A 26,206-nucleotide genomic window follows, 5' to 3' on the forward strand; every position below is an offset into this window, starting at 1 on the left:
CCACTCCAGCCAGTCCTATGGCTGGGCCTGCCAAGGTGTTAGTACTCGCTACTGGCAAGTACTGACACAAAAAAAGCACTGGTCCTATTTACAACAGCTTCAGTAATAAGATGCAGAGCGTTACTGTTTAGGTTGGAGTCTGCAACCAAAATAGCGAGACAAGCCATTTTTTTCAAATTTCATTACAGAATCAATATTTCAAGAGCCACAGTGCATGTGAATAAGACAGTCCTTAATAAATAATGTCAAAGTTATAAACTCATTTTTGGATGAAGTCTGCCCCCATGATGCCAGAATGAGAGAGACTTTTGCACAGAGGATCTAGGCCCCATCTACTCCAGATGCTTTTAAAGACATTTGTAGAATTAGGGTTCTAAACATAATTGTGGCTATAACTATGCTTACTACTCATATAATAAGTTGTAGCAAATAGTGTTTCCCAAGCAGATGATTTAGTTAGCTAGCAGAACTTATTTTCTTGGATACAAATACAAAAGGAGCAATCAAGGACGATAAAGCCATTGTGGAGAGACTAAATGATTTCTTTGTTTCAGTGTTCACGGCTGAGCATGTTGGGGAGATTCCCAAACCTGCACAGTTTTTTGTGAGAAATGAAACTGAGGAACTGTCCCAGATTGAAGTGTCGTTAGAGGAGGTTTTGGAACAAATAGATAAACTTAATGTTAACAAATCACCGGGACCGGATGGCATTCATCCAAGGGTTCTGAAAGAACTCAAATGGGAAATTGCAGAGCTATTAGCACTAGTTTGTAACCTGTACTTTGGATCAGCTTCCGTACCTAATGACTGGAAGATAGCGAATGTGACACCAATATTTAAAAAGGGCTCTAGAGGTGACCCTGGCAATTACAGACCAGTAAGTTTAATGTTGGAAGGAAATACTGAGAGAGGCATAAGACACCAACGGGCGCTGAGCCCACAGTTGATGATGATGATGATGATGAAGTTTAATGTCAGTTCTGGGCAAACTAGTTGAAACAATAGTAAAGAATAAAATTGTCAGGCATGTAGCAGAACATAATTTCTTCTTCGAGTGTCCCCGTGGGTGCTCCACAATAGGTGTCAGGCTCGCCTGGCGCCGCAGATCGGATCTTCCAAGCAGTTTCTGCCGGACCGCGCATGCGCTGGTGCGCACCGCTCCCTTGCGCACTCCTGGCCACGTGCGCAATCCGGTCCCTGCCAGTTCCTCTTAACCGCCGTCGGCTGCAGACGGAATCCGAACTAGGCTAAGGCCAAGTTAGCGTATTCAATGGTTTTAACTGTTTTTTCTTTAAAGTTTTCAAGTTCTTAGGCTACTGCAAGTTAGCCAGTTGTTGTTTTTCAAAAAAAAAAAAAAAAAAAAAAACAAGCGGGACGGCATTCAGTCCAGTCCCAGCAACAAGCGGAACACCGGAGGCCACGAGCCTAGGGCCATCAGCCGTCCTGCCGTGGCAGGCCATCGGAGAAGGGGAAAAACAGCACAGAGAAGGTGCTAAGTACCCGTTAACAACTGAAAGACTCACCAACAACGTCCTCTTCAGGATTTAAGAAATGTGAGTCCTGCCGAGAGGCAATGCCAGCGTCTGATGGACACAGTCTATGCATAAGGTGCCTGGGGGAGTCCCATGTCACGCAGAAATGCTCCTTCTGTGCAAAACTAACAGCCAGAACAAGGAAGGACAGGGAGAAGCGGCTTAAAATGCTGCTCTTCGACAAGGCCCTCCAGCCAGACGTGCCGGAGCGGCCGCAGCAGGAGGGACCCTCCGGGGCCCATAAAAGGAAAGCCGCCTCCCTCACCCCATCAGCGCAAAAACGGAGGAAAGCCTCCCCAGCCCGATCCCTGCCGGCAGCAACAGCGACCGGGACGGGAGGAGCGCGCAGCCCCCAGCCGCAGCAACAGCTGATCGGCGGCGGCACGGAGAGCCACGTGGAAGCGGCTCAGCCTCCGATAATCAAACAACCGCCCTGCACCGCAGGCAGGGCGGCGGCTAAACAAGCGCCGGTACCGGCAGCACCGCAAGCAGCGGCACCGACCCCCGGGGAACCGGCGATGCAGAGCGCGCAGGCACGCAGCCTGCAGGCACCGGAGGACACCGCCCGTGCGGCACCGCCCATAAGCGTGCTGAGCACGGCGCGGACGGGGCCGAGATCCCCTACACGCCAGGGGGCGGAGTTACCTCCTCAAGGGACGGGGAAGGCTGCACACAAAACGAGGCACCGCAGCCCCTCTCCAGACAGGGCTGCAGAGTTGCTTTCTTTCAGTCCTCCGCTTATGCTGCAGACTCCAACCAGAAGGCAGCGGCCCCCCTAGCCTACCCGGAGCCCCCGTCTCCATTTTTACAACCAGCCTCGCCCTGGCTGGGACCACCTTCACCCTTCCTGGGGTTTGAGCCGCTGGAATACTATCCAAAATCGCTCTCTCCAGTGTCCCAGATCTCTCGACGATCACGCTCCCCCAGACGCAGAGGGTATGCACCAAGGGAGTGGTCTAGGTCACCTTCCCAAGAACAGTGCCTATACTGCCATGGTCGCCCCTATCACGCGGGGCATAGACACCACCGGCAATCTACCAGGGAAAGATCCCCACAGACGATCTCGTATCCCCGAGGGCAATCGCGAACGGGGACAGAGACTCAAGTATCTCAGGGGGGACTGGTTATAGAACCCCGAGATTTTCCCTCCCAAGCCTCTAGCAAGAGGGTGTACCATCACCAACAGGAACCGGAAGGGTCCAGAGAGGCGTACCCCAGTGGTTCCTCTCTCTCCTCCCTGGACAAGGCTACAGCCCCGGGGGACGTCCATCCTCCGGACGATCTCAAACAGTTTCAAGAGCTGTTTAATAGGGTGGCCTTCACGCAAGGCATCCAGACAGCAGAGGTGCAAGAGAAACACCATAAGCTCCTCAAAAATCTGAGACCTCCGGCCTCCTCCAAAATAGCAATACCGCTTGATGAAGCAATCTTGGAGTCCGCCACTACGATATGGCAGACCGCTGCGACTATTCCGCCTGTCCACAAGAGAGCGGATAAGAAATACTTCGTGCCGGCGAAGGGCATGGAGTTCCTGTTCAGCCACCCACAACCAAATTCCTTGGTGGTGGAGTCGTCGCAACAAAGATCAAAGACATCTCAATTCAAGACAGGGGGAACTGACAAAGATGCCAAGAAGCTAGAGCTGTTCGGCAGAAAGGTCTACTCCTCCTCCACCCTATTGTTGCGAATGGCAAATTACGCAGCGCATTTAGCGAACCATAATTTCGACAACTGCACTAGGTTAACCTCCCTCATGGACTTGCTTCCAGAGAACAAGAAACCGGTGCTCAAGGCCATCGTGCAAGAAAGCTACGCGGCCTCGAGGATGGGAGTTCAGATTGCCCTGGATGTTGCGGACACAGCAGCACGTTCCACAGCTACAGCAGTGGTGATGCGAAGGGAGTCCTGGCTCCAGACTTCGGGTATACCGAGGGATCTGCAGGCAAAGATAGTCGATCTTCCCTTCGACTCGCAGAAGCTGTTTGCTGAATCAACTGACTCGGTCCTTCATTCCAGTAAAGATTCAAGAGCCACACTTAGGACCCTGGGGATTTACACCCCTCCGTACAGAAAGAAAAAGTACTACCCTCAACAAAGATGGTACCAGGACCAGCAACAGCGTCCCCAATACCACAGGGGTTACGAGCAAGGGCGACATCAACAGCACCAGCAGTACAGAACTCCCAGGCGACGTTCCCAACAGAGCCGTGCATCCTCGGGGCAGGGCCAAAGGCCACAAGTTTGACACACAGATCCAGGGCTGCGCCATCACTACCATTGCACAAGGTCATCCGAAGCGGCTATTCCACCATCGCCTCCGAGCATTCTACGACCAGTGGCAAAGGATCACCACAGACAAATGGGTGCTGGAGATCATAGCCACGGGGTACGCCATCCCCTTCCAGTCGCTCCCACCGCCACGACCTCCACCCAGGCCCCACCTCCAGGAGGCCTCCCACGTAGCGAGGCTCAAGCAGGAGGTAAACCATCTCATGCTCATAGGGGCAGTGGAAAGAGTGCCGAAGCAACTGCAAGGAAAAGGGTTCTGCTCGAGGTACTTCCTCACGGAGAAAAAGACAGGAGGCTGGAGGCCCATCTTAGATCTTCGAGGCCTCAACCGGTACCTGCGCAAGCAACGCTTTCGGATGATCACAATCGCCTCCATCCCTACGGCACTGGACGATGGAGATTGGTTCGCAGCCCTCGATTTACAGGACGCGTGTTTTCACGTAACTATTCATCCGGCTCACCGGCGATTCCTCCGGTTCATGGTAGGCAAAGAACATTTTCAATACAAGGTCCTACCGTTTGGCCTCTCCTCGGTCCCCAGAGTCTTCACCAAGACCTTGGCAGTGGTGTCAGCCTACCTGCACAGACAGGGGGTATTTATATTCCCGTATATGGACGACTGCCTACTCAAAGGGGCCTCGAAGGAGGAGGTACTACGCATGATACGTGTCACAGCAGGCACGTTCTCTTCGCTCGGCCTGGTTATCAATCTGGCAAAATCAAAGATAGACCCCACACAGGACATAGAGTTCATAGGGGCACGCATAAATTCTATTACAGCGAGAGTATATATACCAGAAACTCGCTTTCGGGTCATCGGCTCCTTCGTGCAGATCATCACCTTCAGCCCTACGGTGCCGGTCCTGACGTGCTTACAGCTGCTGGGCCACATGGCAGCGGCGACGTTCGTAGTACAGAACGCCAGGTTACACATGCGCAGCATGCAGCACTGGCTGGCGAGCGTATACAAACCGGCAGAGCACACCATTCACAGGGTGGTGTCGCCCACAGCAGAGGTGCACAAATCCCTGCAATGGTGGGTAAACCCCAAGAACTTGCTAACAGGGGTACCCTTCCACCAACCACAAATATCGGTTTTTCTTACTACAGATGCCTCCCTCATAGGGTGGGGAGCACACATGGGCGAAGAGGTGACTCAAGGGCTGTGGTCCTCCACGGAGCAGTCACTGCACATAAATATACTGGAGCTCAGAGCAGTGTTCAACGCCTGCAGACACTTTCGAGACCATATGCAAGGCAAAGTCGTTGGGATCAGTACAGACAATACCTCCACCATGTTTTATATAAACCGGCAAGGAGGAGCTCGGTCCCGTGCCTTATGTGCGGAAGCAGTCCGGTTATGGAACTGGTGCATCGCCAACAATATAATCTTGAAAGCCTCGTACTTACCAGGCACTCACAATGTGAAGGCAGACCAGCTGAGCAGGCGTTTTGCACTCACGCACGAGTGGCAGATCCGTCCCGATCTGCTACGACCGATTTTCTATGCATGGGGTTTTCCCCAGATAGACCTGTTTGCCACTCAACACAACAAGAAGTGCCCACGATTCTGCTCCAGGGCAGGACTGGGACGGGGGTCCCTGGGGGACGCGTTCGCGATCTCGTGGAGGGGCCCCCTGCTTTACGCTTTTCCTCCCACAGTGCTGATCCACAAAGTCTTGCAGAAAGCCAGGAGGGAAGGAGCCCGAATGATCCTGTTAGTTCCAACGTGGGATCGACAGCAATGGTTCCCCCTACTCCTGCGCATGTCGGACCGTCTACCCATGCCCCTTCCGGTGGCGCTGGATCTGCTCACGCAAGCCCAGGGGTCCATAGTGCATCCGCAGCCCCAAGGCCTGCGACTACAAGCGTGGTTAATCCATGGCTCAGCTCCCTAGAGAGCACATGTATGGAGGAAGTGCAGCAAGTCCTAGAAAGTAGCAGGAGGACTTCCACCAGGAAGACCTACAAGCAGAAATGGACTCGCTTCACGGCATGGTGTTCTACCAAAGGGCTAGCCCCCCTTTCGGTGCCTATACCTGTGATATTAGAGTATTTACTGGACCTCAAGAGAGGAGGATTCTCACTATCCTCGTTAAAGGTCCACCTTGCCGCCATTTCGGCGTTCAGACACGAAGAGGAAGGGCACACGGTGTTGGCCCATCCCATGGTTACCAGGTTCCTCAAAGGGTTGGTAAACCTATACCCGCCTCGGAAACCGCTTCCACCTTCGTGGAACTTGGACCTGGTGCTTAACGTGCTAACGGGACCACCGTTCGAGCCCTTGGCCACGGTTTCCCTCCGCCTCCTTACGATAAAGACGACCTTTCTTCTTGCAATCACGTCAGCTCGTAGGGTGAGCGAGCTTGTGGCAGTTATGGCAACGCCACCCTGCACTGTTTTTTCCAAGGAGGCGGTAACCATACGGCTGCATCCAGCCTTTGTTCCCAAGGCTTCTTCTGAGTTTCACATTAACGAACCTATTGTTTTACCCTCGTTTTATCCAAAGCCTCATAACTCTGACAAGAGGCGCGCCTACACCTCCTGGACGTGAGGAGGGCGCTAGCCTTCTACGTAGACAGGACCAAGTCCTTCCGGAAAACGGATAGACTCCTCGTCTCTCTCGCTCCCAAATCGAAAGGAGAAGGTCTCTCTTCGCAGAGAATCTCGAAGCACATCGTATCCTGCATAAAAATGTGCTACGAACTCAAAAAGACTCCTTTACTGGCCACGCCCAGGGCTCATTCCACTAGGGCGGTGGTGGCATCAACAGCCTTTTTCAAGGGCGTTGCGCTAAAAGACATTTGCAGAGCGGCGACCTGGTCATCCTATGACACCTTCGCCAAACATTACGCCCTTCACAGGGTATTCCAAGAGGATACCCATCTCTTGACAGCGGTCCTCTCGGGGACAAGCTGCACATAATCCCATTACCCACCTCCTATCTTGGGTTACTACTGGGTAGTCACCTATTGTGGAGCACCCACGGGGACACTCGAAGAAGAAAGACAGGTTACTCACTGTAGTAATGGTGGTTCTTCGAGATGTGTCCCCGTGGGTGCTCCACTACCCGCCCATCCTCCCCGCTTCGGATCTCTGTTTAGTGTTTTGCAGGAGCATCTGAGGCGGTTGGTCAAGGAACTGGCGGGGACCGTATCGCGCACGTGGCCAGGAGCACGCAAGGGAGCGGTGCGCGCCGGCGCATGCGCGGTCCGGCAGAAACTGCTTGGAAGATCCGATCTGCGGCGCCGTGCGAGCCCGACACCTATTCTGGAGCCACCCACGGGGACACATCTCGAAGAACCACCGTTTCTACAGTGAGTAACCTGTCTTTATAGTGGACCACAAGCTAAATATGAGTCAAGAGTGTGATGCTGTTGTGAAAAAGGCAAACATGAGTCTAGGATGCATTAACAGGTGTGTTGTGAACAAGACACGAGAAGTCATTCTCCTGCTCTACTCTGCACTGGTTAGGCCTCAGCTGGAGTATTGTGTCCAGTTCTGGGCACCACAGTTCAGGAAGGATGTGGAGAAATTGGAGAGGGTCCAGAGGAGAGCAACGAGAATGATCAAAGGTCTAGAGAACATGACCTTTGAAGAAAGGCTGAAAGAATTGGGCTTGTTTAGTTTGGAAAAGAGAAGATTGAGGGGGGACATGATAGCAGTTTTCAGGTATCTAAAAGGGTGTCATAAGGCAGAGGGAGGGAACTTGTTCTTCCTTGCCTCTGAGGATAGAACAAGAGGCAATGGACTGAAATTGCAGCAGGGGAGGTTCAGGTTGGACATTAGGAAAAAGTTCCTAACTGTCAGGGTGATCAAACAGTGGAACGAATTGCCAAGGGAGGTGGTAAAATTTCCATCACTGGAGATATTTAAGAAGAGGTTAGATAGATGGCTCTCAGGGATGGTCTAGAAAGTGCTTGGTCCTGCCATGAGGGTAGGGGGCTGGACTCGATGGCCTCTTGAGGTCCCTTCCAGTCCTACTCTTCTATGATTCTATGACACCCGCCTCTCAAGGAACATGATCACTGTCACTCAAGTTCAGCTGCAGGCCCCTCTGCCTTTGGGGACCGCATCTTACTGCCCTTCATTCCTGGACCTCAGCAGCCCCCTTCTTTCACCTGCACCCGAATCACTTACTGCTGGATGCTCCATCCACAGGGTGCAGTTGATCCCACCACTGCCACCAGCTGTGGTGGGATTTAAGGGGTTCCCAAGCTCTGTACCCCATCCACTGGCAGGAGTGACTGTCACTCAGCAGGTGGAACTGAAGGTGTATTAGGTGACGGGGTACAGCATGGTATAGATTCATCAGTACAGCAACCAGAAGCAGCCAATCTCTTCCGTATTGCTCCTTGTCCTATCCTCAGCAGCCAAGGAGAACAATTTTTCTTCCTCTTCCTTGTAACCCTCTTTGAGGTACTTGAAAACTGTCATGTCCACTCTCTTCTTGTCTCTAAACTAAACAAGCCCAGTTATTTTAGTCTTCTTTCGTAGCTCTTGTTCTCTAGACCTTTAATCATTCTTGTTGCTCTTCTTTAGACCTTCTCCAATTTTGCCACATTTTTCTTGAATTGCGGCACCCAGAACTGGATACAGTACTCCAACTGAGGTCTAATCAGTGCTGAGTAGAGTGGAAGAATAACGTCTCGTGTCTTGCTCAATGCATTCCTGTTAATGCATCCCAGAATCATGTTTGCTTTTTTTGGCAACAGCATCACACTGTTGACTCATATTTAGCTTGTGGTCCACTGTGACCTCTAAGTCCCTTTCCACATTACTCCGTCGTAAACAGTAGCTTCCCATATGTTTCAAAAAGGGCAAAACAAAAAACTGTCAAGGATGGTGCTTGGTCCTGCCAAGAGGGCAGGGGTTTGACTTAATGACCACCTGAGGTCCCTTCCAGTTCTATGAGATGTGTATCTCCATATATTATATTATGTATGAAGCTGATTGTTCCTTCCTAAGTGGAGTACTTTGCGTTTGTCTTTATTAAACTTCATCCTGTGTACCGCAGACCAGTTCTCCAGTTTATCCAAATCATTTTGAATTATGACCCTATCTGTCAAAGCAGTTGCAACCCCTCTCAGCTTGGTATCATCTGCAAACTTAATGAGCATACTTTCTATATCAGTATCTAAATCAGCAGTTTCCTACCTTTTCCAGATGGGGACCAATTTTGACAATTCAGGAACACTTGGTGACCCAAGGCAATTTAAAAGCGGGGGCGGGGGGGGGGGGGCAGAGCCATAACTAGCTAATTTTGCGCCTGGGGCAAGAATATAAAATTGTGCCCACTCATGTTTATATATCCATAGTAGTTATTTCATACAAAAGGTGAAATATATTAATAAAATAGCACTGCATTTGCTATAGTTAATCAGAGTTGTGGTGGTGGAAAGACACCCATGCCCAGACTGCTCCCCCTGGCTTAAACACCACACTCAGGGGCTTGGGGAGTCATACTCAGGGAATAGAGGGTCTCGGGTATAACATTGAGGGGCTAGGAGTCACTCAGGGGCTTCAGGGGGCTAGAGGAGTCACACTCAGGCTAGGAGTCGTTCGGGGTCGAAGAGGGCTAGAGGAGACACTTGGGCCAGGAGAGTCACACTTGAGGGTAGGGGAGTCTCACTCAGGGGCTAGGAGTCATTCGGGCTGCAGGGGGCTAGGAGAGTCATGCAGGGGTCGGGGGGGGGGGGGTTGGGGAGTCACACTCAGGCCTAGGAGTCATTCAGGGGCAGAAGGGGGCTAGGAGAGTCACACTCAGGGATTGCAGGGGGTTAGGGGAGTCACACTCCTAGGCTGGGAGTCACTTGGGCTGAAGAGGGCTAGGGGAGTCGCACTCATTGGGTGGAGGGGTTTGGAGGGGACTAGAGGAGTCGCACTGAGGGGCTAGGAGTCACTCTCAGACTGGAAGGAGCTAGGGAAGGCACAGGGATTCCCACGGCTGGAACCCAGCTGGGGTGCAGAGCCCCAGCCCACAGTGCCAGTTAACAGGAACCCTGCTGGGGTCTGCAGGGACCCCATCTCCTGCAGAGGTTAGAAGCCAGGGAGCTGATCAGCTTTGCCCTCCCTCCTTCTCAGCCTCAGGCCCCCACCTTTCCTGGGCTGGGGACTGCTCCCCAGGTGTGCAGTTCTCTGTCCTGCAGCTGAAAGGGTTCTCAATGTAATTGATTGGCTTAGCTGCTTGATAGCTATTAATCCAATTAAGAAGTTGAGAACCACTTCAGGAGTGTGAATGGTTTCTTAATAGCCACCTGTGGAGCTGCCCAGCCCAGCAGGTGACCCTTTTGAAATGTAATTGTGACCCATGTTTGATTCCCCACCCATAGATTGGGAAACCCTGATCTAGATCATTGATGAAGATATGGAATAGAACCGGTCCCAAAACAGATCCCCATGGAACCCCACTTGTTATGCCATTCCAGAATGACTGCAAACCATTAATTACTATTCGCTGAGAAAAGGTATCCAGCCAGTTATGCACCCATCTTATACTGACCCCCATCTAAGTTGTATTTGCTTAGTTTATTGATGAGAAGATCACGTGAGACCTTGTCAGCTGCCTTGCTAAAGTCTAGGTATACCACATCCACCACTTCTCCCTTATCAACAAAACTTGTTATCTTGTCAAAAAAGGCTAACAGATTGGTCTGACATGCTTTGTTCTTTACAAATCCATTCTGGCTGTCTGTATCACCTTATTTTCTTCCAGATGAACTCCTTAATTATTTGCTCCATTGTCTTTCCCAGCACAGAAGTTAAACTGACTGGTCTGTAGTTTCCTGGGTTGTTCTTTTTCCCTCTTTTTATAGATGGGCACTGTTTAGCCTTTTCTAGTCTTCTGGAATCTCTTCTGACTTCCAGGACATTTCAAAGAAGGTAGCTAAAGGCTCATAAACCTCCTGTATCAGTTCCTTAAGTACTCTAGGATGCATTTCATCAGGTCCTGATAACTTGCAGACATCTAATTTTTCTAAGCAATTTTTAACTTATTCTTTTTTAATTTTATCCTCCAAACCTACCCCCTTCCCACTAGCATATGTTAGGCATTTCTGCATCGGCCTTCTTGGTGAAAACCGAAACAGTCATTAAGCACCTCTGCCATTTCCAATTTCCTGATACTGTCTCTCCCTCCTTACTTAGTAGCAGGCCTAACTTGTCCTTGGTCTTCCTCTTGCTTCTAATATATTTATAGCATGACTTCTTGTTACCTTTTATGTCTGTAGCTCGTTTGAGCTCTTTTTGTGTGTTGCCCTTTTTAATCTTGCCCCTGCCTATCTGTATTGTTTGCTTATATTCATCTTTTGTAGTTTCTCCTAATTTCTACTTTTTATATGACTCCTCTTTGATTTTGAGGTCATGGAAGATTTCCTGGCTATGCTAAAGTGGTGATTTACTATACTTTTATCTTTACGATGCAGCGGTATAGTTTGCTTTTGGGCCCTTAATAATGTCCCTTTGAAAAACTGCCAACTCTCTTGAGCTGTTTTTTCTCTTAGTCTTGCTTCCCATGCGGCCTTATGTACCAGCTCAGTGAGTTTACCGGAATTTGGTTACCTGAATCCATTGGCTCTGTTTTGCTTTTCTCCCTTTCACTATTTCATAGAATCATGAACTTTACAATTTCATGGTCACTTTCTCCCAAGCTACCATCCACTTTCAAATTCTTACTGAGTTCCAATTTGTTAAAATTGAATCTAGAAGTGCTTCCCCCCAGTAGCTTTTTCTACCTTCAGAAATAAAAAATTGTCATCCATGCAGGCCAAGAACTTTCTGGGTAGTCTGTGCCTCACTGTATTAGTTTCCCATTGTATGTCTGGATAGTTGAAGTCCACCATCACCACCAAATCCTATGTTTTGGATGGTTTTGTTAGTTGTTGAGAAAAAGTGTCTTCCACCTCTTCTACCTGGATATGTGGTCTGTAGTAGTCCTCTACCATGACATCACCCTTGAAGTCCTCTGCCTCCTGGATCTGCTTGGAGGCTTGACTCTGATAGAACTAGATATGTCAAGTGTTGCAATCAGTCATGTGGCAATTCAAATTGCAAGCTAATATCTGTGCAAAAAGTTTTCTCCCTAGAGCATTCCATACTTTCCTGTCCCATGTGGCTCCTGGTCTGCCTCTACTCATTATGTGGCTTAGAGTGCAGGCTCCATGGGGCATAGACCATAATTTACATGAATAACCAAATCTCAGATTTCCTCCCTGTAATTAGATGTTATTGAGGCTCTAAGTTTAGCTTGGGAAGATGTAGATGAGTCACTGCTGGTAGTGGTGGTGTTTTCCTGTCTTAAGCTTCACATATGGCCCCATCTGTCTCTCCAGGTGAATCAGCGCAATGTCCCAGGGATTGATAGTGCCTACCTGGCAATGGATACAGAGGAAGGTGTGGAAGTTGTTTGGAATGAGGTTCAGTTTTCTGAGCGCAAGAACTTTAAACTTCAGGAGGTAAGTCAGAGTGGAAGCTGTCCTGCACGTTGTGCCAAGAAAATGTCCATGCGGGGAGTATGGTTGTGTAGCTTAGGGTGACACACCCAGCTGATCTGACCGGAGTGCTGACATGCTCTGATTCTTCAGCTGCATGTTCAGGCCTCTGGGCATGCTTAGAATTAAACTGTGTAGTGCGCCAGTGCAGAGAGTATGACAGGCTGGTTCTGTCAGGCTCTTCTCATTGGATGTAGAATACAGTTTGAATCCATCAATGTCAGTGGCCAGATAATCTCCAGCCAAGTTTAGGGGGGTAAGTCGTACAGTGTATGTCTCACCTTGGGTTCCTGTGCTGCTGGTGTTTAGTACACGGTAGTTCATGGCATTGGAATGTCTGGGACCTCAGACACAGAAGAGGAGGAGGTTGGGAAATGGATGGGAATGTTCCTTGGCTTAAGATTATAATGTGGTTCTCCTTTTTTGGGTGTCTCAGGAGAAGGTTAAAGCTGTCTTTGACAACCTGATCCAGCTGGAACACCTGAATATTGTGAAATTCCACAAGTACTGGGCTGACATAAAGGAGAACAAGGCCAGGGTAAGAGGTGCCAGAAGCTCTTCTTAGCCACTTGCTGGAGGTGCTGCAGGGTAAAAGGGAGGTAGCAAGTAATTTCTTGTCTTGTCCCTGCAGGTAATCTTCATCACTGAGTACATGTCCTCAGGCAGCTTGAAACAGTTTTTGAAGAAGACAAAGAAAAACCACAAGACAATGAATGAAAAGGTAATTTCTTCTGCATGTATGTCCTCTTTCGGTTGGGCCCTCTCACATCTGGAGAGCTTGTTTGACAGACCCCTTGCTCATGGTTGAGGATTGCTTTGAAGTAGAAGTTCCATTCATCTGCCATCCGTGCCGAAGTTAGCTATCAGGACAAGGGGTGGCTCTCCAGGAAAGTGTCCAGCAGGTTGATGTAATTCTGCAAAGGGAGCATTTGAGGTGTAACAAGTGCACAGGTTGTGTGCTCCTCCTTCCTGCACGTATGTGAGTGGAAGAGGGGTCAGCAGTCCTCCTAGAGCACAGACAAAAGGTGGGGGATTTCTTGGCCATTGCATGAGTATGAGGGCTGGTTTGAGCATGGGAGTGGGGTCCTGTGGCTATCCTTCACCAGTATGCTTGGGATGGGTTGGAGCTTAGAGTAAGCAAGGCTGCATCAGGAGAGGTGCAGTCCTTCAGGTGAGCTGAATATCCTGGTTGCTGATTGTGACTTGTACTTTGCCTTATTTGTAGGCATGGAAGCGCTGGTGCACCCAGATCCTCTCTGCTCTCAGGTAACTGAAGTAGGAAGATGCCCTCTGCATGAGTGTCCAGCTATGTGGAGTTTGAGAGCCTGAGCCATTCTGCCTTATCAGCTGTGGGAAGGAAGAATGCCAAATTAGGCTGGAGTCTAGACAGAACTACTTTTACTAGTAGACTTCAGTTCACACATGATTCTCTCCCCCTCCCTCTTCTGCTGGTAATCCCCCCCCTTCCCACAAATCAGAGGTATCTTCAGACTGCTCCTGCAGGCAGCTGGGAAGATGGCTCCTAAGAATCTGATTACCTTTAAAGCTGTAAACTTTTTCACCACATCGATAGCTAGTTACAAAATTGGTGTGAGATATTCAGCTGTGCAAAGATGAGGATGTTCCTAGGATGATCCGAACCTTCATGTGGGGGGAAGGTCACTACCATTTTGACAAGCACAGATACCCAGAAAGAGTTGGGGATCCAGCGAACCCCACAGGTTGCTAGCTTGGCTAGCAGAAGGTACAGGGTAGATATAATCTCTACTTCTGGCTCCTTAAAGAGCCTGTGTGAAAAGGGCTGGACAATATATTCCAGAACCAAGGGCTCTCTGTTAAGAATGCCCTGTCTAACCACATGCATGTAAAGACAGTTAGCTCTGGGGGATTTAGCTTATCTCAGTTTTGTGGAAACCACATTAATGTGCAAATTATAAATATCTAATAGGCCAAGGTGTATCTAAGATACCTGACACCTGAATCAAATAGTGCTTGTCTGAACTGCATGTGTGCTAGGCAGCATGCTCTCTAGGACAAGGGCTAGAGGTAATATTTATGCAGTACTGGGTACTTTTCTTGGTTCTCAGTAAGTAAGATCAGAACTGTGGGGAGGACTCTGTTATAAAACTGTGGCTTGCCTTGGTATAATAGCTGAACATGTTTGGAACACACTGCAGCCAATTCTGTACTCATAAGAGATTGAGAAAAATAATACTGCTGTTCATTCCCTTCCCATCCTCCCTCATGTGTGGTATCCTAGGCTGCTTCTTCGAGTGTCCCCGTGGGTGCTCCACAATAGGTGTCGGGCTCGCCCGGCGCCGCAGATCGGATCTTCCAAGCAGTTTCTGCCGGACCGCGCATGTGCCGGTGCGCGCCGCTCCCTTGCGCGCTCCTGGCCACGTGCGCGATCCGGTCCCCGCCAGTTCCTCTTAACCGCCGTCAGCTGCAGACGGAATCCGACTAGGCTAAGGCCAAGTTAGCGTATTCAATGGTTTTAACTGTTTTTTCTTTCAAGTTTTCAAGTTCTTAGGCTACTGTTAAGTTATCCAGTTGTTATTTTTAAAAAAAAAAAAAAAAAAAAAAAGAAAGAAACAACAAGCGGGATGGCATTCAGTCCAGTCCTAGTAACAAGCGGAACACCAGAGGCCAGGAGCCTAGGGCCATTAGCCCTCCTGCCGTGGCAGGCCGTCGGAGAGGGGGAAAAACAGCACAGAGAAGGTGCTAAGTACCCATTAACAACTGAAAGACTCACCAACAATGTCCTCTTCAAGATTCAAGAAATGTGAGTCCTGCCGAGAGGCAATGCCAGCGTCTGATGGGCACAGTCTCTGCATAAGGTGCCTGGGGGAGTCCCATGTCACGCAGAAATGCTCCTTCTGTGCAAAATTAACAGCCAGAGCAAGGAAGGACAGGGAGATGCGGCTTAAAATGCTGCTCTTCGACAAGGCCCTCCAGCCAGACGTGCCGGAGGGACCCTCCGGGGCCCATAAAAGGAAAGCCGCCTCCCTCACCCCATCAGCGCAAAAACGGAGGAAGGCCTCCCCAGCCCGATCCCTGCCGGCAGCAACAGCGACCGGGACGGGAGGAGCGCGCAGCCCCCAGCCGCAGCAACAGCTGATCGGTGGCGGCACGGAGAGCCACGTGGAGGCGGCTCAGCCTCCGATAATCAAACAGCCGCCCTGCACCGCAGGCAGGGCGGCGGCTAAACAAGCGCCGGTACCGGCGGCACCGGAAGCAGCAGCACTGACCCCTGGGGAACCGGCGGTGCAGAGCGCGCAGGCACGCAGCCTGCAGGCACCGGAGGACACCGCCCGTGCGGCACCGCCCATGAGCATGCCGAGCACGGCGCGGACGGGGCTGAGATCCCCTACATGTCAGGGGGCGGAGTTACCTCCTCAAGGGAGGGGGAAGGCTGCACGCAAAACGAGGCACCGCAGCCCCTCTCCAGACAGGGCTGCAGAGTTGCTTTCTCTCAGCCCTCTGCTTATGCTGCAGACTCCAACCAGAAGGCAGGGGTCCCCCCTAGCCTACCCGGAGCCCCCGTCTCCATTTTTACAACCAGCCTCGCCCTGGCTGGGACCACCTTCACCCTTCCTGGGGTTTGAGCCGCTGGAGTACTATCACAAATCGCTCTCTCTGGTGTCCCAGATCTCTCGACGATCTCGCTCCCCCAGACGCAGAGGGTATGCACCAAGGGAGTGGTCTAGGTCACCTTCCCAAGAACAGTGCCTATACTGCCATGGTCGCCCCTATCACGCAGGGCATAGACACCACCGGCAATCTACCAGGGAAAGATCCCCACAGACGGTCCCGTATCCCCGAGGGCAATCGCGAACGGGGACAGAGACTCAAGTATCTCAGGGGGAACTGGTTATGGAACCTCGAGATTTTCCCTTGCAAGCTTCCAGCAAGAGGATGTACCATCACCAACAGGAACCGGAAGGGTCCAGAGAGGCGTACCCCAGTGGTTCCTCACTCTCCTCCCCGGACGAGGCTACGGCCCTGGCGGACGTCCATCCTCCGGACGATCTCAAACAGTTTCAAGAGCTGTTTAAGAGGGTGGCCTTCACGCAAGGCATCCAGACAGCAGAGGTGCAAGAGAAACACCATAAGCTCCTCAAAAATCTGAGACCTCCGGCCTCCTCCAAAATAGCAATACCGCTTGATGAAGCAATCTTGGAGTCCGCCACTACGATATGGCAGACCCCTGCAACTATTCCGCCTGTCCACAAGAGAGCGGATAAGAAATACTTCGTGCCGGCGAAGGGCATGGAGTTCCTGTTCAGCCACCCACAACCAAATTCCTTGGTGGTGGAGTCGTCGCAACAAAGATCAAAGACATCTCAATGCAAGACGGGGAACTGACAAAGATGCCAAGAAGCTAGAGCTGTTCGGCAGAAAGGTCTACTCCTCCTCCACTCTACTGTTGCGAATGGCAAATTACGCAGCGCATTCAGCGAACCATAATTTCGACAACCACACTAGGTTAACCTCCCTCATGGACTTGCTTCCAGAGGACAAGAAACCGGTGCTCAAGGCCATCGTGCAAGAAGGCTACGCGGCCTCGAGGATGGGAGTTCAGATTGCCCTGGATGTTGCGGACACAGCAGCACGTTCCACAGCTACAGCAGTGGTGATGCGAAGGGAGTCCTGGCTCCAGACTTCGGGTATACCGAGGGATCTGCAGGCAAAGATAGTCGATCTTCCCTTCGACTCGCAGAAGCTGTTTGCTGAATCAACTGACTCAGTCCTTCATTCCAGTAAAGATTCAAGAGCCACACTTAGGACCCTGGGGATTTACACCCCTCCATACAGAAAGAAAAAGTACTACCCTCAACAAAGACGGTACCAGTATCAGCAACAGCGTCCCCAATACCACAGGGGTTACGAGCAAGGGCGACATCAACAGCACCAGCAGTACAGAACTCCCAGGCGACGTTCCCAACAGAGCTGTGCGTCCTCGGGGCAGGGCCAAAGGCCACAAGTTTGACACACAGATCCAGGGCTGCGCCATCACTACCATCGCACAAGGTCATCCGAAGCGGCTATTCCACCATCGCCTCCGAGCATTCTACGACCAGTGGCAAAGGATCACCACATACAAATGGGTGCTGGAGATCATAGCCACGGGGTATGTCATCCCCTTCCAGTCGCTCCCACCGCCACGACCTCCACCCAGGCCCCACCTCCAGGAGGCCTCCCACGTAGCGAGGCTCAAGCAGGAAGTAAACCATCTCATGCTCATAGGGGCAGTGGAAAGAGTGCCGGAGCAACTGCAAGGAAAAGGGTTCTACTCGAGGTACTTCCACAGGGAGAAAAAGACAGGAGGCTGGAGGCCCATCTTAGATCTTCGAGGCCTCAACCGGTACCTGCGCAAGCAACGCTTTCGGATGATCACAATCGCCTCCATCCTTACGGCACTGGACGATGGAGATTGGTTCGCAGCCCTCGATTTACAAGACACGTATTTTCACGTAACTATCCATCCGGCTCACCGGCGATTCCTCCGGTTCATGGTAGGCAAAGAACATTTTCAATACAAGGTCCTACCGTTTTGGCCTTTCCTCGGCCCCCAGAGTCTTCACCAAGACCTTGGCAGTGGTGTCAGCCTACCTGCACAGACAGGGGGTATTTATATTCCCGTATCTGGATGACTGCCTACTCAAAGGGGCCTCGAAGGAGGAGGTACTACGCATGATACGTGTCACAGCAGGCACGTTCTCTTCGCTCGGCCTGGTTATCAATCTGGCAAAATCAAAGATAGACCCCACACAGGACATAGAGTTCATAGGGGCACGCATAAATTCTATTACAGCGAGAGTATATATACCAGGAACTCGCTTTCGGGTCATCGGCTCCTTCGTGCAGATCATCACCTTCAGCCCTACGGTGCCGGTCCTGACGTGCTTACAGCTGCTGGGCCACATGGCAGCGGCGACGTTTGTAGTACAGAACGCCAGGTTACACATGCGCAGCATGCAGCACTGGCTGGCGAGCGTATACAAACCGGCAGCACACACCATTCACAGGGTGGTGTCGCCCACAGCAGAGGTGCACAAATCCCTGCAATGATGGGTAAACCCCAAGAACTTGCTAACAGGGGTACCCTTCCACCAACCACAAATATCGGTTTTTCTTACTACAGATGCCTCCCTCATAGGGTGGGGAGCACACATGGGCGAAGAGGTGACTCAAGGGCTGTGGTCCTCCACGGAGCAGTCACTGCACATAAATATACTGGAGCTCAGAGCAGTGTTCAACGCCTGCAGACACTTTCGAGACCATATGCAAGGCAAAGTCGTTGGGATCAGTACAGACAATACCTCCACCATGTTTTATATAAACCGGCAAGGAGGAGCTCGGTCCCGTGCCTTATGTGCGGAAGCAGTCCGGTTATGGAACTGGTGCATCGCCAACAATATAATCTTGAAAGCCTCGTACTTACCAGGCGCTCACAATGTGAAGGCAGACTAGCTGAGCAGGCGTTTTGCACTCACGCACGAGTGGCAGATCCGTCCCGATCTGCTACGACCGATTTTCTATGCATGGGGTTTTCCCCAGATAGACCTGTTTGCCACTCAACACAACAAGAAGTGCCCACGATTCTGCTCCAGGGCAGGACTGGGACGGGGGTCCCTGGGGGACGTGTTTGCGATCTCGTGGAGGGGCCCCCTGCTTTACGCTTTTCCTCCCACAGTGCTGATCCACAAAGTCTTGCAGAAAGCCAGGAGGGAAGGATCCTGAATGATCCTGATAGTCCCAACGTGGGATCGACAGCAATGGTTCCCCCTACTCCTGCGCATGTCGGACCGTCCACCGATGCCCCTTCCGGTGGCGCTGGATCTGCTCACGCAAGCCCAGGGGTCCATAGTGCATCCGCACCCCCAAGGCCTGCAACTACAAGCGTGGTTAATCCATGGCTCAGCTCCCTAGAGAGCACATGTATGGAGGAAGTGCAGCAAGTCCTAGAAAGTAGCAGGAGAACTTCCACCAGGAAGACCTACAAGCAGAAATGGACTCGCTTCACGGCATGGTGTTCTACCAAAGGGCTAGCCCCCCTTTCGGTGCCTATACCTGTGATATTAGAGTATTTACTGGACCTCAAGAGAGGAGGATTCTCACTATCCTCGTTAAAGGTCCACCTTGCCGCCATTTCGGCGTTCAGACACGAAGAGGAAGGGCACACGGTGTTGGCCCATCCCATGGTTACCAGGTTCCTCAAAGGGTTGGTAAACCTATACCCGCCTCGGAAACCGCTTCCACCTTCGTGGAACTTGGACCTGGTGCTTAACGTGCTAACGGGACCACCGTTCGAGCCCTTGGCCACGGTTTCCCTCCGCCTCCTTACGATAAAGACGACCTTTCTTCTCGCAATCACGTCAGCTCGCAGGCTGAGCGAGCTTGCGGCAGTTATGGCAACGCCACCCTGCACTGTTTTTTCCAAGGAGGCGGTAACCATACGGCTGCATCCAGCCTTTTTTCCCAAAGTTCCTTCTGAGTTTCACATTAACGAACCTATTGTTTTACCCTCGTTTTATCCAAAGCCTCATAACTCTAACAAAGAGGCGCGCCTACACCTCCTGGACGTGAGGCGGGCGCTAGTCTTCTATATAGACAGGACCAAGTCCTTCCGGAAAACGGATAGACTCCTAGTCTCTCTCGCTCCCAAATCGAAAGGAGAAGGTCTCTCTTCGCAGAGAATCTCGAAGCACATCGTATCCTGCATAAAAATGTGCTACGAACTCAAAAAGACTCCTTTACTGGCCACTCCCAGGGCTCATTCCACTAGGGCGGTGGCGGCATCAACAGCCTTTTTCAAGGGCGTTGCGCTAAAAGACATTTGCAGAGCGGCGACCTGGTCATCCTATGACACCTTCGCCAAACATTACGCCCTTCACAGGGTATTCCAAGAGGATACCCGTCTCTCGACAGCGGTCCTCTCGGGGACAAGCTGCACATAATCCGATTACCCACCTCCTATCTTGGGTTACTGCTGGGTAGTCACCTATTGTGGAGCACCCACGGGGACACTCGAAGAAGAAAGACAGGTTACTCACCGTAGTAACGGTGGTTCTTCGAGATGTGTCCCCGTGGGTGCTCCACTACCCGCCCATCCTCCCCGCTTCGGATCTCTGTTTAGTGTTTTGCAGGAGCATCCGAGGCGGTTGGTCAAGGAACTGGCGGGGACCGGATCGCGCACATGGCCAGGAGCGCGCAAGGGAGCGGCGCGCACCGGCGCATGCGCGGTCCAGCAGAAACTGCTTGGAAGATCCGATCTGCGGTGCCGGGCGAGCCCGACACCTAATGTGGAGCACCCACGGGGACACATCTCAAAGAACCACCGTTACTACGGTGAGTAACCTGTCTTTTTGGGCTCCAACAGCTGGTCAGAGAAGGCTCCCTTTTCTTTCCTTGTATACCTTATCAGGAGCCCAATTTTGTTTTGCTTCCGTCTCCTAACCCAAAGCCTGTCCACATCCAGTACTGAATTGTAATGCCTGTATTGTAAAAATTCTTGACGTATCATTCTGTAGTGTCTCCTTTCCAGTAGGACAAGGAGGAGTTGTAATTTTCCCCTTCTCACAACAATCTCTTTCACCAGTATTCTGTTCTGAATTACCAGCTATCTCCACTCCTGTGATCCCCCAATCATCCATGGCAACCTGACCTGTGACACCATCTTTATTCAGCACAATGGACTGATCAAGATTGGGTCAGGTAAGACACTCCAGAGGTGACCCTCAACAACTTAGCAGTTAACATGGTCATAACAACTGTGGGTAGTTGGTTCCTGAGCTACCATGGAACTGCTAGAAGGGATATTTTGGGGAATGGCCTATGTAAGTACTAGCACTGCCTGTTACCAGACTGGGGAGAGGCCTGAGCAGGAGCATCTGATTTAGGGCTGGGTTTAGTTCATGTCACTGAGGGATTGAAACTAAAAACGGCATGGGAAATGTCCACTCTTGGCTCTGGGCAGAGCCCTCAGCTGTTTAAGCCTCTCCTCACAATTGGGCCTTCCAAAAGGACTTACACGTACCTCTGCCTATTCACACTTAGTTACCCTCTGTGCTGTTGATTTTTGAAAACTGCCTGTAAAATTGTTCAAGGCCACATGAGTGTCTTCTTGGGGGCACCAGCTGCTGAGAGCCAAAGTTTATGAAAGGGTTCTATGGCGTGTACACCTCTTGACTCCTTTTCTATGGCTAGCTGCTTGCAGTGGTGGACACAGTTCATCTCGTAGTGATGGCCTTGATCTATGCCGCTTCTCCCAGTGTTCAGACCTCTGGACTCATCATGCAGCCCAGCCTAGAGTCACTCCATTTGGTCTGGGCCACAAGATGTCTGATGTGGGGCTAGGCCTCCGATGCAGAAGTGCAGAAAATTGGCCTGCACTCCAGCAAGTCACTTGATTTGAGACCAAGATCAAGAAGAGCCTGCCTGAACTGTGTGCACATGCCTGCTGGAGTGCATAGTCTCTGGGGCAATGGATAGGTCTAATGTCTGTACAATACTGGGTGCCTTATTGGTACCCAGTAAATAGGATCAGAATGGTGTTCCTTTGGGGTGAACTTTTCATTCTGGGAAATGTGGGTGTCAGACTTTGGAGAGACTTTTTCTAGGGCAGTGAAGAGCAATATGTCTCCTCTCTGCGTCCATCTCATTTGTGACAAGTATCAGAGAGGTAGTCGTGTTAGTCTGTAGCTTCGAGAACAACAAGAAGTCTTGTGGCACCTTATAGACTAAGATATTTTGGAGCATAAGCTTTCGTGGGCAAAGACCCACTTCATCAGATGCATGAGTGGAGGGGGGTGGTTTCAGAGGGGTATTTAAAGAGTGCGATCCCAGTAAGAGGGAGGGCCAGAGCTGACAGTGTGTCCACGTATACTACTTAGACCCTATGCTACCAGGACCCCCAGCTTTCTTTGAGATACCACTGACTTCCTCAGGAAACTACAATCCATTGGTGACCTTCCTGAAGACACCATCCTGGCCACCATGGATGTAGAGGCCCTTTACACCAATATCCCACATGAAGATGGACTCCAAGCTGTTAGGAACATTATCCCTGATGAGCCTGAGACACAAATGGTGGTGGAGCTTTGTGACTTTGTCCTCACCCACAACTATTTCAGATTTGGGGACAAATTATACCTTCATATCAGTGGCACTGCTGTGGGCACCCGCATGGCCCCACAGTATGCCAACATATTTACGGCTGACCTGGAACAATGTTTTCTCAGTTCTTGTCCTCTAGCGCCTCTCCTCTACCTGCGCTACATTGATGACATCTTCATCATCTGAGGCCATGGGAAGGAGGCTCTTGAAGAGTTCCACTGTGATTTCAACAGTTTCCACCCCACCATCAACCTTAGCCTGGACCAGTCCACACAAGAGATCCACTTCTGGACGCTACTGTGCAGGTAAGCAACGGTCACATGAATACCACCCTATACCGAAAACCCACGGACCACTATGCTTATCTACACACCTCCAGCTTCCATCTAGGGCATACTACGTGATCCATTGTTTACAGCCAGGCACTAAGGTACAGCCGTATTTGCTCTGATCCATCAGATGGAGACAAACATCAAGACCTTTACTAAGCTTTCCTCAAACTACAATACCCACCTAAGGAAGTAAGGAAACAGATTGATAGAGGCAGAAGGGTACCCAGAAGTCACCTGCTACAAGACAGACCTTGCAAGGAAAACAAGAGAACACCACTGACCATCACATACAACTCCCACCTAAGGCCTCTCCAGTGCATCATCAGTGATCTGCAACCCATCCTGGACAATGATCTTTCACTCTCACAGACCTTGGGAGGCAGGTCTGTCTTTGCCTACAAATAGCCTGCCAACCTTAAACAAATCCTCACCAGCCACTACAAATCACAAACCAGTGACTCTAGGGCTAGAACCAGCCCCTGCAACAGTCTTCGCTGCCAACTCTGCTCACATATCTACACCGGTGACATCATCACCGGACCTAACATCAACCATACCGTCAGGGGCTCCTTTACCTGCACAGCTACTAATATAATATATAATATAATATACGCCATCATGTGCCAGCAATGCCCCACTGCAATTTACATTGGCCAGACTGGACAGTCTCTCCGTAAGAGAATAAATGGACCTAAATCAGCCATCAGGAACAGTGACGTACAGAAGCCTGTGAGAGAACACTTCAGTCTCCCTGGACACTCAGTGGCAGATTTAAGGGTGACACTCCTGAAACAAAAAAAATTTCAAAAATCAAATGGGGAGAGAAATCTCTGAGCTGCAATTTAACCATGGATTAAACAGAGACTGGGAGTGGCTCGCAGTTTACAAAGGCAGTTTCTCTGCTCTGGTGTTAATCTCTCACAATCAGACTCTGACAAAGGCTCACATCCCCTGTCCAATCTGACTTGTTTTTTCCTCTTTTGATAAGTGCTGTTGATACTGGGCCATTTCCACCTTGCTGAATAGACCTTGTTAGCTCTGGCCCTCCCTCTTACTGGGATCCCACTCTTTAAATACTCCTCTGAACAATCCCCCACTCACGCATCTGATGAAGTGGGTCTTTGCCCACAAAAGTTTATGCTCCAAAATATCTGTTAGTCTGTAAGGTGCCACAAGACTTCTTGTTGTTCATCTAATTTGTGTTGCTCTTCTTACGGTCTCTAGGACTTTTATCTGCAGTCAAGGTACACTGTCTGCCATCTTGGCATACTACCCTACAGCTGACAAAGCTGCTGTCTTCGATCATTTCCTCATCACTAGCAATTCTATTTAAAGGCCTAGCAAATGTATCGAGGCTAGCTAATGACCTGTAGCAGTTTGGTGCTGCCAGTGTTTGTGGACTTGCCATTTGAACCTGTTTGTTCATCTGTTACGTAAAGAGCATGTGCAAATGTGATTGTGCCTGCAGTTCTTCTGGCTGGTTCTCCTATGCTGTGCTGCACAGAGACACTGGTATCCGCATCTCAGATTTATACCACGTGTGGTGCCTGTATTTCTTCTAAATCAGACCACAAAAACTCTGCTTCCTCAGGGAAATTAGACTCCATACAGCATGTATCAGAGAGGCTTAAAAAGTTTTGGGGTGACATTGGAAATCCTCTACAGACATGGTATCCTTGAGGATCCCTGCAGGGGAACCTCTCCTCCATACCTGTGATCAGGCTGCACATTGAGCCCTAGTATCTTTTAGTCAGAGTTGGAGGGTATGTTAGGGTCCTAGAGATTACTCCGTTCTTCTGATGAGATTTATATTTGGGAACACTTGCCGGGAGTTGCATGACTGAGTTGCCCCTCCATCCCTCCAATTGGCAAGCCACTTTTTAACCCATATTACAGGACACCTGAAAGAAGACTTGTCTGTAGCTATGAAGTAGGCCTAACCTCCTTCGGTGGTAAGAATTGCATGCAGGTGCAGGTTTTCTGATGGACATAGTGAGCACTTGGTTCAGAAGGAATCTACTCTTGACTTGTATCTAGACCTGAAGCTTAATTTGGGGTCTTTAATACTCCTCATCTACCTTCCTAGGGGTGTACTGCTTGCTGGATTTCCTCAGTTGGTACTTTGCAGAGGCTGCCTTGAAGGAAATCACTGAGGGTGTTTGAGTATTGCCTCTGCATAGTCATGCTGCTTGCCTGTCTGCCTGCCTCTGTCCTGGGTCTGGTTTTTTTAGCATGCATTGAAGGAAATGAGCCAGTTGGAGCCCTGCAGCCTTTCTAAGGACCATGTAGTGAGAAGGTGCACAAGTGGTCTAACAGGTTGTGCTTCCTAGATCTTCCCCCAGCACTGGGGGGAGGGTTTATCTCTAAAGTGTGAATACGCAGAGGCAACAGTCAGAATTAGTTACTAGTAAGCAGCCATTCCCAACTCACAGCTACAGATTGTGCTGGCTGGGACTTTTTTTTCCTTTTGCTTTAGTACAGAAGGTTTGGAATCTCTGTGATTAAAACATTTCTTTTAAGTAAAGGAGATGGCCACCAAAACATGGATATAGTAATGAAAGTCCCCCTCTTTTTAATAGCTCTCATTTCAGCATTCCCCAGAGTCAGAGCTGCTTGCTCCTGCAGCGCTAACACAGCTGTTGGGGGGATGAGAGCTGGAGTCCAGTCTGAATAGCTAAGTGCATTTCAGTTGCATGGTCTCTGTTCCCTCTGACTGTGTGAGCCAGCCAAACCAGTGTGACACTCAAAAGGTAGAGGGGGTATTCTAGGATTCTCTCCTTAGCGTAAAGCCTGGATTGTCATGTAGTCACTTTCCAGGTTCTCTACAAACTCCAAGAACCCTTACTATGCTATGTGTTATTGAAAGGAGCCAGTTCTGACAGCGTGAGGATGAGCAGTGACTGGCAATGCACAGAAAAGCCAAAGTCAGATGCCACCTATATGCCCAGTGCTATCCCTCACTGCAGGGCAGGAAAGTGAAAGCGGGCTCAGTTCTCTTTGGGCTGAAGCAGTTGGTGATGCTGACACTGGGGAATGGTGGAGCAGGAGTATGAGGAAAGCTGCCACATTGTCCTGTTTAAAGGAAGATCACACAACCCCAGCTGTCCTGGAAGTGTTAAAGGTGGATGGTGCTTTTAGGCAGCAAACTCCTTTAAAGGTAATACTTGGATAGCAATAGGATGCTGTAGCCTTTAGTGCAGTTTCGTGAGCCAAGGCAGCTTGCTGCTTGGCATCTAACTTCTTCAGTGTTCCCTGAGCAGTGTTTGGCATTGTGGGTTAGTATGTGTACTGGCGGGACTGGTCCAGTTCTACATGCAATCTTGGAGCAGACAATCCCTTTTCTTCACCCATTCTTCCTGGTCATCCTGATGGGAAGTTGGGACTTGCACGAAGAGTGTTACATGTCTCAGAAAATGGTGGTTGGAGGGTGTGGCTGAGAGGTGAG

The 26,206-nt window shown here is 50.4% G+C and overlaps 1 protein-coding gene across 2 annotated transcripts in view; it reads left to right on the forward strand.

Moving 5' to 3' along the window:
- NRBP1 (nuclear receptor binding protein 1) overlaps window positions 1–26,206 on the forward strand; it is a 92,640-nt gene that overhangs the window by 20,840 nt on the left and 45,594 nt on the right. For both annotated transcript variants that reach the window (XM_074991600.1, XM_074991598.1), the window contains exons 3-7: window positions 12,152–12,274; window positions 12,747–12,848; window positions 12,942–13,031; window positions 13,536–13,576; window positions 20,934–21,028. In XM_074991600.1, coding sequence (XP_074847701.1) covers window positions 12,152–12,274; window positions 12,747–12,848; window positions 12,942–13,031; window positions 13,536–13,576; window positions 20,934–21,028 — 451 coding nt within the window. The remainder of the gene's footprint in view (window positions 1–12,151; window positions 12,275–12,746; window positions 12,849–12,941; window positions 13,032–13,535; window positions 13,577–20,933; window positions 21,029–26,206) is intronic.

This window comes from Carettochelys insculpta, chromosome 3, assembly GCF_033958435.1.
Source record: "Carettochelys insculpta isolate YL-2023 chromosome 3, ASM3395843v1, whole genome shotgun sequence".
NCBI classification, from domain to species: domain Eukaryota; kingdom Metazoa; phylum Chordata; order Testudines; family Carettochelyidae; genus Carettochelys; species Carettochelys insculpta.